This window comes from Poecilia formosa, unplaced genomic scaffold (assembly GCF_000485575.1).
Source record: "Poecilia formosa unplaced genomic scaffold, Poecilia_formosa-5.1.2 Scaffold819, whole genome shotgun sequence".
NCBI classification, from domain to species: Eukaryota; Metazoa; Chordata; class Actinopteri; order Cyprinodontiformes; family Poeciliidae; genus Poecilia; species Poecilia formosa.
This window is the reverse complement of record NW_006800758.1, coordinates 38,060-48,805: the sequence shown is the minus strand read 5'-3', so window position 1 is coordinate 48,805 and position 10,746 is coordinate 38,060. Positions and strand designations below refer to the sequence as shown.

General features: G+C 35.5%; 1 protein-coding gene and 2 long non-coding RNA genes across 3 annotated transcripts in view; all 3 read right to left on the bottom strand.

Annotated features, from left to right (window-relative positions):
• LOC103131712 (uncharacterized) overlaps positions 1-1,770 on the bottom strand; it is a 4,731-nt gene extending 2,961 nt beyond the window's left edge. Inside the window, exon 1 of the long non-coding RNA XR_001660704.1 lies at positions 1,598-1,770. This is a non-coding gene — a long non-coding RNA (uncharacterized LOC103131712). The remainder of the gene's footprint in view (positions 1-1,597) is intronic.
• LOC103131716 (XK-related protein 4-like) overlaps positions 1-10,099 on the bottom strand; it is a 31,369-nt gene extending 21,270 nt beyond the window's left edge. Inside the window, exon 1 of the mRNA XM_016666854.1 lies at positions 9,860-10,099. Coding sequence (XP_016522340.1) covers positions 9,860-10,046 — 187 coding nt within the window. The 5' untranslated portion in view covers positions 10,047-10,099. The remainder of the gene's footprint in view (positions 1-9,859) is intronic.
• Positions 897-1,556, bottom strand: LOC103131713 (uncharacterized). The gene is made up of 3 exons (XR_475425.2): positions 1,284-1,556; positions 1,082-1,179; positions 897-989 (listed from the first exon to the last, which is right to left on the bottom strand). It is a non-coding gene; the product is annotated as an uncharacterized LOC103131713 (long non-coding RNA).
• Positions 10,100-10,746: the final 647 nt, after the last annotated feature.

Here is a 10,746-nt window from a genome sequence, read left to right as displayed (position 1 = left end):
GTGATGTCAACACGCATTGTTTTTCCTTGTGGCTACACGTGGCCTGCCGAGAGGACCTGGGATCTAAGGAAGAGAGAGAGCCAACTTTTTTCCAAAGTTAAACTATTTTAGAAATTCTTCCTTAACAGCGTCTGGTAGCCGCCCCTTGAGGAGGGGGTACTGTCATGATCCGTGTTTCTGTGTGTTTTTTTCTGTGTAGTCCTGTTCACTGTGAGTCTGTCTCTGCGTCTTCCCCGTTGATTGTTTCCCAGGTGTGTCTCATTCCCTTGATTACCCCGTGTGTATTTAAATCCACCTGTTGTCTTTGTCTCTCGTCAGATCCTTGTCATTTGCTGTCGTATGTCGCCTGTTTCTCCGTGCTGTTCCCCGTTGTTCCGTACTTGGATTATTTATTATTAAAATCATCACTTTTCATCTACCTCCTGGGTCCGCGTGCGTCCTCATCCTCACCACCAACCACCATTCATGACAGACCGAGATTAGTGTATAAAAAGGGGCGTCGGCGCACGGCGGCACAATCAGAGAGGAAGATGCTCACCGTCAGATCTGTGCAGCGGGAGACTTGGATTGACTGAAAGTTTAGAACAAGTGATAGATCAAAGGATTGCGATAAAACAGCAATCAAAGTTCGCCTCAGTGCCATGGATTGTGCGCTGTAGGAGCTGGATTGGAGCTTGTACCCAGGGAACGCCGCCAGGTGCAAGAGGACGCCAATTTACAGGAGGATGCCGACGGTGCGATAAGACGCCACCGGGAGGGAAAAGAAAGACATTTTGGTGACACTTTATTTCATGTTTTATTTGTGCATAATAAGACTGACATGACACTGTCATAAACATAACATAAAACCTTTCATCCAACTTTAAAGCAAATTCTCATTAAAATTGTCATTATTTACTGAATGAGGACACTGTTGGTATGTTCCTAACATGAGTGAGGATCAACAACAGAACATTCCCATTCACTGGACCACTGCACCTTACAGAAACCTACAAAAAAGAACAATAGAGCAATTAAACAGAGAAAGCATTTTTTATTTTAAAGAGTACAGAAAAATGGCAAATAAAAAAATAATACTTACACTTTTAAGACATTGTGGACTCGCCAAGTATGTGACATCATAAGAACTGATGATTCGGACCGGATGCCTGAGGTGGTAAAACATTTCTGGGTGTCTGCCTGTTGAGAAGTAGAAAAAAATAGTCAACAATGTCATAGAATCAGTTGATGTTGGTAATTAACTATGAAGCTGTTTTAAGTGTGGACTTAAGGAGACAAACTACCTTAAAATCTTTCCATCCATGATCTGAACACACTGATTCTTGCAGGGTGGTGAAGGGGGGCTGGTGGTGCCCATCTCCAGCAGTCATCAGATGAGAGGCAGAGGTTCACCCTGGACAGTTCACCAATCCATCACAGGGCCCTGAAAGCTAACATTGAATAAAATGTATGAAAGAGAAATGGCAAATTAACAAGGGGGAAAATTCTGTCCAGTTATCTTTAATAAATCATGTTTATTAAGCACTTGGTGTTGGTAACACACCAGTTTTTGTTGTTGAAAATGTAGCTATCTCCTCATTAAAAAACAAATACTTACACCAGGAAGACGATGTGAAGGTTCATCCTCATAGCTGGTTTTTGATCTGGTGAAGCCAGAGCCTCTTCTGATACAGGAAAGTCTAGGTTTCCTAACACCAGATTTCTCTGGCTTCCTCTTTCATCTTCATTTGCTTAGACTGCAAACGTTGAAGATAAAAACATTGATGAACAAGTTATAACAACAACCTCACAATATCAAAGTCTCTGTCATATGGAGCTTAATTAAAACCAGGTTAAGTATGAATAAAAGTACAAATCGCAACAAACAGCCTCTATGCAACATGAAGCTGAATGATTGCTATAGTAATAATCACACAAGTCACAATAAAATTGATAAAATAATTATTTATGAAACCAACGTAAGTTATATATATGTTTACTGCACTGTTTATAATTAAACAAAGATAATTAATAAGCAAACTTACTACCAGCTAGCAATACGTTAGCAGCCTTCGTCCCCCCGGGCTCCTTCTGTGACACACATTTCATTTCCATCGGTTGTTGTCCAGTTGTGTTGTCATCTAACTCGGACTAGGACGTCACCAGCTTGAATTTACTAAAATTGTCAAGGCCCTCTCTACTTTTAAGGTAATATTATGCAAGTAAACGGTATAACAGTTTACCGGTATAACAAGAATACTGTTATAATTATTATAATAGTTTAATCTTATGAACAAATGTTTGCCGTTTCTTTCTCTGTGCTGCACTCGGCTTGTATCAGATAACTCAGCAGCCTGTCTCCACCAGCCGTTGCTTATTAAAAAATAAAAGTCAAGGAAATCTGGTTCTACTGTTCCCTAACTCAAGTATTTAATAAGCCATCAAACAAAATTATTAATATTAGTACATGTTAATCATTTTTAAATTAAGTTATAATTGCTTACTATGTCTTTAGTTTTTTTTCTGTCAGATTTTCTTAGTTGTCTATTTATCATTTCACACTCCTCTCCTATTAGAGAAATAAAAGAAAAACACAATAGCACTAGGAAACAATTAAAGAACATACTTCTTCATAGAGATTAGGACAGAGCACAAGAATTACAGGATTGAGTGGAAGTTTGGTAGCTTGGCCTCTAGTCAAACCTGACCCNTCACCAATCCATCACAGGGCCCTGAAAGCTAACATTGAATAAAATGTATGAAAGAGAAATGGCAAATTAACAAGGGGGAAAATTCTGTCCAGTTATCTTTAAAACGCCTCCTTCGCTAGAGGACCCAAATTTGGGTCCTCGGCGCTTGCCGGAACAAGATCGGTTGAAAACACATGCTATACATTTATCAATATAGGCATATTGCATATCCACATATCGGGAAAAAGCTCTTCTAAATGATAGAAATAATATTTTCTACCTCAACAACACCCAGCTTGAACACTAAGCAGCTTGATAAAAAGAAACGCAATTAGATGCTAACGAGGCTAACGAGGCATATCCGGTAAAAAACGCAACAATGGAAGAGCAACGATTCCCAATGCCCACAAACTATCTATCAGAGTAAAGCCGAAGCTCTGCTGTTTCCAACAATACCAGAGTCACCACGCTAGTGCAAAACTCACTGAACCAGCAGCTAAAGAAGAAAAAAAGAAATAGCTAATTTCACGAAACTAAAAACATAAATTCAGTCCTACCTTTGCTGTTTCGTGGTCTTATGACCAATAGAATCCGAGGGCGTTGACATTAATACGGAACCTAAAGCCATTCACCAATTACAGCGAGGAAAACGCATTCACGGAGTTTGCCTCTAGATTTTGTATATAGTAGCTAGGAGACAGAAGAGGCTCTGGGCAGAGCCGAAAACAATGTGAGATGGTCGCAGGGAAAATGGATTATCGAACCAAGTGGAAATATTTACTCTAATAAGGATTATTCCTTATAAGGATTATTCCTTATTAGAGCATAATTTTGAATGTTTGAATGGAGAACTGCATGATTTTACGCGCAGAGTGCAAAGTGCAGAGTTCATTATTGTAATGTAATTTGAGATATATTAGTTTTTTCCTGTGATCATATCATTTTGACAAATTAGTTTTCATTGCTATTTGCATTTTCATTATTATATAATTCTATTTTAAATGTTATTGTGAGTTAATCTGTTCCATTTTCAGACTATTACAATTTATCTATTTTTTTCTCTTTTTATGAATGCATGCAATGCGGATTTTTAAAGGGAACCTCCAAAAACAATTATTAGATGTAATTACTTGTCTATGATAAATAATCATGTATTATATGGTAAGAATAAATGATTGAAACAGAACCTACAGAAAAAAAAAGAGAAAGTTCAAATGGCACAAATTGTGCCAAAATGGCTAATTTGGAAGGTCCGCCTAGATTTTTATCAACCAAGTGGAAATATTAGTTGTAGTACCTCTCTAAAACTCATATGATTAACTTTTTTTTCATGAAACTTGGCACAGTAAAAGGTCAGACTGTGTACTGTTTACTACATGTTTTGGATTTCATCTGCATTGCTTTGAAAGGAATCTTAATAGATTGAACTGTTTTTTTTAGGCGGAAATAGATTTTTTTTTCTTAATTTCTGCTTGTATCATATTAATTTACTTTCCTCAGTAACAGGCAGGGTGGTTTTTAGAGCTGTAACATATTCTCTAGGGTCTTGCCTTTGTTTTGATACCAAAACAATTAAAATAAACTCTGTAGTTCTTGAGATACATTCAATTCATTTTGGGCATGTTATTCAGCCATATTTCTCAAAAACAGGCCATGAGTCGGAGAGGATCAAATCATGTTTATTAAGCACTTGGTGTTGGTAACACACCAGTTTTTGTTGTTGAAAATGTAGCTAGCTCCTCATTAAAAAAAATATATTTACACCAGGAAGACGATGTGAAGGTTCATCCTCAGAGCTGGTTGTTGATCTGGTGAAGCCAGAGCTTCTTCTGACACAGGAAGGTCTAGGTTTCCTAACACCAGGTTTCTCTGGCTTCCTCTTTCATCTTCATTTGCTTAGACTGCAAAAATATGTTGAAGATTAAAACATTGATGAACAAGTTATAACAACAACCTCACAATATCAAAGTCTCTTTGTCATATGGAGCTTAATTAAAACCAGGTTAAGTATGAATAAACGTACAAATCACAACAAACAGCCTCCATGCAACATGAAGTTGAATGATTGCTAAAGTAATAATCATACAAGTCACAATAAAATTGATAAAATAATTATTTATGAAACCAACGTAAGTTATATATGTTTACTGCACTGTTTATAATTAAACAAAGATAATTAATAAGCAAACTTACTACCAGCTAGCAATATGTTAGCAGCCTTCATCCCTCCGGGCTCCTTCTGTGACACACATTTCATTTCCATCAGCTGTTGTCCAGTTGTGTTGTCATCTAACTCGGACTAGGACGTCACCAGCTTGAATTTACTAAAATTGTCAAGGCCCTCTCTACTTTTAAGGCAATATTATGCAAGTAAACGGTATAACAGTTTACCGGTATAACAAGCATACTGTTATAATTATTATAATAGTTTAATCTTATGAACAAATGTTTGCTGTTTCTTTCTCTGTGCTGCACTCGGCTTGTATCAGATAACTCAGCAGCCTGTCTCCAACAGCCGTTGCTTATTAAAAAACTAAAAGTCAAGGAAATCTGGTTCTACTGTTCCCTAACTCAACAAGTATTTAATAAGCCAAACAAAATTATTAATATTAGTACATGTTAATCATTTTAAATTAAGTTATAATTGCTTACTATGTCTTTAGTTTTTTTTCTGTCAAGTTTTCTTAGTTGTCCATTTATCATTTCACACTCCTCTCCTATTAGAGAAATAAAAGAAAAACACAATAGCACTAGGAAACGATTAAAGAACATACTTCTTCATAGAGATTAGGACAGAGCACAAGAATTACAGGATTGAGTGGAAGTTTGGTAGCTTGGCCTCTAGTCAAACCTGACCCCATATAAAAATAAATGCCTAATTAAAGATTAGTTTTGTGCATTTCATCATAAACCAAAATTAACCAGCTTTAAAAAATATTCTTGTTCATGTGTGCCAGACTTAAACACAGGGAAGAAGAGTCTGTTATTTAAAATTAGTTTATGGAAAACTATTTTAATATTTGGTTGTTTTTTCTGTTTTCTGTGGCTGAAACAAGCTGTATAACTGACCTCTATGTTTACGCTACAACTACCATTACCTGCACAAGACATACGAGAAACATTTTTATCATCCTGTCTGATTATGCACCGAGAGGCAGACACAGCAAAACCATAAAATAAAATAAAATTAAATTAAATTAAATAATGCATTGCCCATGCTGTTAGTGATTCTATTCAATCGTCCAACCTTATTTTTTCTCAATACCTTTCCTAAAATCCAATTAGTACCATCTATGGTTCAATTACTGGTTGCCATCTTCAAAACACAAGGGCAAGAACATACATGCAGTTATGTGCTAGCATCAAGTGTTGTCGGAAATAAACCTCCCTGAAAGGAGTAAAGTTGGAAAGAAAAACAAACAAAAGAAAACTGGAAAACATCACCACAGAAACATATCCACTCAGACCTGGAGTCCAAATTCATTGTCAAGCAAAATTGCATCAGTAGATCCACAAGTCCACCACACTTTTCAGATTTTTTTTCTAGTCCTTAACTTTATAAACCATGTACCCCATATACTTGTCAATCTATTGGAAACATTGAATATATTGAGATATGTGGTTATTTACTTTTTTACATTTACTACGCGCTCCTGCACTTTTTCTCTCTCGAGTTGTATGAATATTTTAGCACTTTGAATGATCTTGTTACAAAAATCAGTACAGATAAAGTTTCAAAAAGGAACATTTATCATTTTCATATTGCTTTCTTGTAAATTAACACGTGAACCATTCTTTATAATAAATCCCTTTAGTGAATATGTCATCACCAACAGTTTATGTCTGTCAGTTTACTGCATTAGGGTGAAAAGGTGATTGGGCAGTTTAGCTGAAATGTTAATTTAGTAGATTTTTTTTATTACCTCAGAGGCAGGACTTTGCTTAATCCAACCTTCTAACTACCACACAGCAAACTTCCTTCTGCTTCGTCTAATGTAAGTTTTTGCATCGGTGAAATAAGAACATGCTTAGTTTATAGTCAAGGATGTACTTACAGCCATACAGGACACAAGTTTTCATCTCTGTTACCTTTTCCCTTTTGCAAGTAACAAGTTATTTAAAAAAAAAGCTGACAGTCTCTTTTTGTTATTGTTGTTGTTTGTTAATAGTATGTGACTGCAGTAAAGTCAGAAAAAACATGCATTATGCTAGCAAAGTTTTTTTTTCTCACTACTAAAACTTATGATCTTTCAATTTCATCTTTGTTACGAATTCGTACTGTTAAATTCTGTACTAAGTTCTCCAAGCAAAAACAGGTAGAAAGCGACTGCTCAGCTCTCTTCTACAATAATGTGCAAATGTTAAGATTACACACACATCAAAAACTGACTGATCCAAACAATTGAAAATGCTTCTAACTGAACATTAAAATCTGCTCCTGTTTTTTTCCCCACACAATTTGAAGAAGATAAATGTGTTCCTAAAAGAAACTCTGAAAGTTAAAGTTCTACTCAGAATATTAGGTGTTGACTTACATCAATCACATTAATTTATGTGATGTAAATTTTTCAAAAATTACAAACATGAAATCCTTTAAATTTCTGGTTAGGGTTTACCGGAGCCTTCCTAGCAGACAGAGTGATTAGACATAAATGCAACTATATTTTTATGGACATAAAATATTGTGGATATCACCATAAAAGTTTTCCACAGTTTAAGAGGTGGTTTTAGCAGAACAATTTACCATAAATTTTCTCATTTTGCATCTAGTTTAGGACTATATTTCTATGAAAACACAAATACTTTCATTATATAAATCTATTAGTTAACCATGAAACAACTTATAAGTGAAAGACATTAATGAAATGAAATAGTTTACTGTATGTTATTATCATTGTAAGTTTTCTTATGTTTACTAGATACACAGAAAGATGCTGTCATGGAGTGGTGGTTGGTGGTGGTGAGGAGAGACGCAGGTAGACCCAGGATGTTGACGAAAACAATGAATTTAATGAAAATGCTCCTCAGTCCAAATTACAGGCAGCATGGCAGAGCAGAACACAGAGGCTCAGGACCGGTAGCAACTGAATTAATGAGACTGACAAAAACGAGCAAATGCTGACACAGGACTTCACAGTACTACTGTGCCGGCAGACGAAGTAACAGACATTAGACAAGGACCCGACAAGAGACAAAGACAACAGGTGGACTTAAATACACACGGGGTAATCAAGGGAACGAAACACATCTGGGAACAATCAACGGGGAAGACGCAGAGACAGAGACTCACAGGACAGAAACTGAACACAGAAAACCCTAAAAATGAATACACAAACACGGATCATGACAGATGCCAGGTTATTTTTCTCCCTGATGGTTTAATGACTGACTGACTGGTTCAAATCATTCCCTGAACAAGACAACTCTAAGCAGCTTTACAGTGTGCCTCTGTAATTCAAAGGTCATTCAACATTAAAATCATCTTATTGCATGGTATGCAAACATTATGGGAAGTGTTTCCAGGTTTTCTTAGTCTACCAGAAGTCATTAAAACACAATCCTGGAGACTTAAAGGGATCACTAATCCAAACCTGGATCTGTTTCTTGAGGCAGTTGAGAGATGAGAAGAGCAACCAATTCATAAATAAGTTATTGGAAACTAACTGACCCAGGCTACTAGCTGCAGTGGATAATCTATGGAAGAAAGTGGAATGGGACATTCAGGTGCAGGCTGTAAGAATCCAATTGAGTCTTCTTCAATAAATCAGGAAAATAGATTTTGTATGATTTCTGAGTTGGGTTATATTCCGCACATTTAGAAATCTAGTACTAAAGAACTTGCTGGTTAAATGTTTTATTTGCTGGTTTTGTCTAATCATTGAGGCTGGTTATTTAAATCATACAAACACACTATTCATAAAATCTAAATTGTTAAAATTTACTGACATAGTGTCAATATAAACCATTATTATATTGTTTAAAGCCACAAATAAATAATTAATTAGCAGGAAATTAGCTCTCCTTAAAAAGGGAAGGATTTTTTAATTTAAATGGAAAATGTGAATTAAAAAAAAGTACAAAGGATTTTTCAATTTAAATGGAAAATGTGAATTAAAAAAAAAGTACTAAGGATTTTTCAATATGAAATTTTTCTACCAATACTGGTTTTCTGGATGAGTAGTTTATTTCTTTTGTGCAACTAAATGTAAATAAATGTGCTGTAAATTTCCTTGAAAAACATTTTTAAAGAGAATAGAAAAATAAAAGCATTATCACATTTACTGTATCAAAGCAAAGGTCTTCATTTTCATCAGATTTTAGTTATAACATGGTGCATGAAACACAATTGGTAAAAGAACACATCCTGACTTAACTTACAAAGGAACAGAGACTTTGTCTATTAGTGTGAGCCAGTGTTGTCGTACTCGAGACCTGTCTCGAGACCAATATATATCCATCCACATATATGGATGGATATATATTACTGGACTGGACATTACGTGAATTATTGTGCGCCACACACACACACACACGTCATTGCTCTCCAATGAGTCAGAAATATCGGTGGTCAGGACAATACTGCAATCATGCAAAGAATCTGAAAAAAGGGCGTAATGTTTAGTGGTTAATTCAACCCTATGACAGCCATAGATAACAAGGTTCAAGGGTTTCACATTTAACAGGTGAGAAAAAAGTTTTAATTTAGAGAAAATATTGAATATATGAGACTAGGATGATGCGCATTAGTGGGCGTCCCTTATTTTGATTTCTGAAAAGTGGCAACCCTCCGACAGTAAACACTCTTGGTTTATCTTTCATTTTCTTGGTAATTGTGATGGTAATTATGTATTACCATCACAATTTGAGTCACAAACAGGCAATTGTAGGCATAAAACGTAATTTCTTTTTAAGTTGTAAGTAAAATGAATAGAAGGAAAGTGCTTTTCACTTCTTGGTCCTGGCCTTTGAGTTGATCCAAAAATCATATTCTGATATTTGAACATAAAGCTTGAGAATTGCTGCTGAAGAGCGTATCATGCTGATAAAAGACTGCACGAGATTAAATTCATACATAAAATTTTAAAATTATTTGTAAACATACTAATTTATTTTTTATTACCTTTTTTGAGAATTGGTGTTATGTAAATCTACTGAATAGAAAGTAGCAGTTACAAGGTGTGGGGGGTTACCTTGAACAGCCTGAAGATTGTGTGTTTGTATGATGATGCACAGCTGCAACACCAGCTGAGGTGCACTCTCCAGAAAGGTGGCCAGTAAATGCAACATGCTCACATCAGCGAACTCATACACCATCTTCCAGTAGTATTGCCAATGTTCTGACTTCGAACCCTGACGACTCCGTATTCCCAGATACATGGTACGGAAATACCTACACAAAACAGGAAAAAACTTTTTAACAAATTGGTTATAAAATCACAGGTCAGAACAATGATGCACAGTAAACTTTCATCAAGACACCTTCCTAATTCCATGACAAGTATGGGCAGGACCAAAGAATCACCTCAGTAAATAGCTACTCCATATTAGTGTAACTATCACTGTCTGAAGGAAGTCTGTCTTGTGTCTGGATAAATTTGGAAAAACCTATTTCTACTTTTAAATAACTTGTGTTGTAGAATTTCAAGTACAATGTAAAAAAAAATAATGAAATGGTACAGACAAAAACCTTTTATAACCAAAGAATAGTTATGAATGCAGTCTGGTTGACTAAAGGCAATGTGTTAGAATCTGATTCTTGATATCAGATAATTGCAAATACTTACACTGAGCAAATCCAAATTTAAAACAAGTGTAGTGGTAGACCTACACAAAAACAGATTCTTTAAAAATAATAATAAAAAAATATTTTAAGTAAACTTGGCTGCAAGACATCTGCAACACTAGAAACAATTACATTGATTTAAATTCAGATTTTATAGAATTTGTGTTCAAAGAAACATGCTGCCAATGTATGTATTCATTGACAACATAAATTGTACATGTATAGAAATCAGTGTTGTGGTACTCGAGATCGGTCTTGGTCTCGAGTCCGGTCTTAAGACCTTTTTCTGATGGT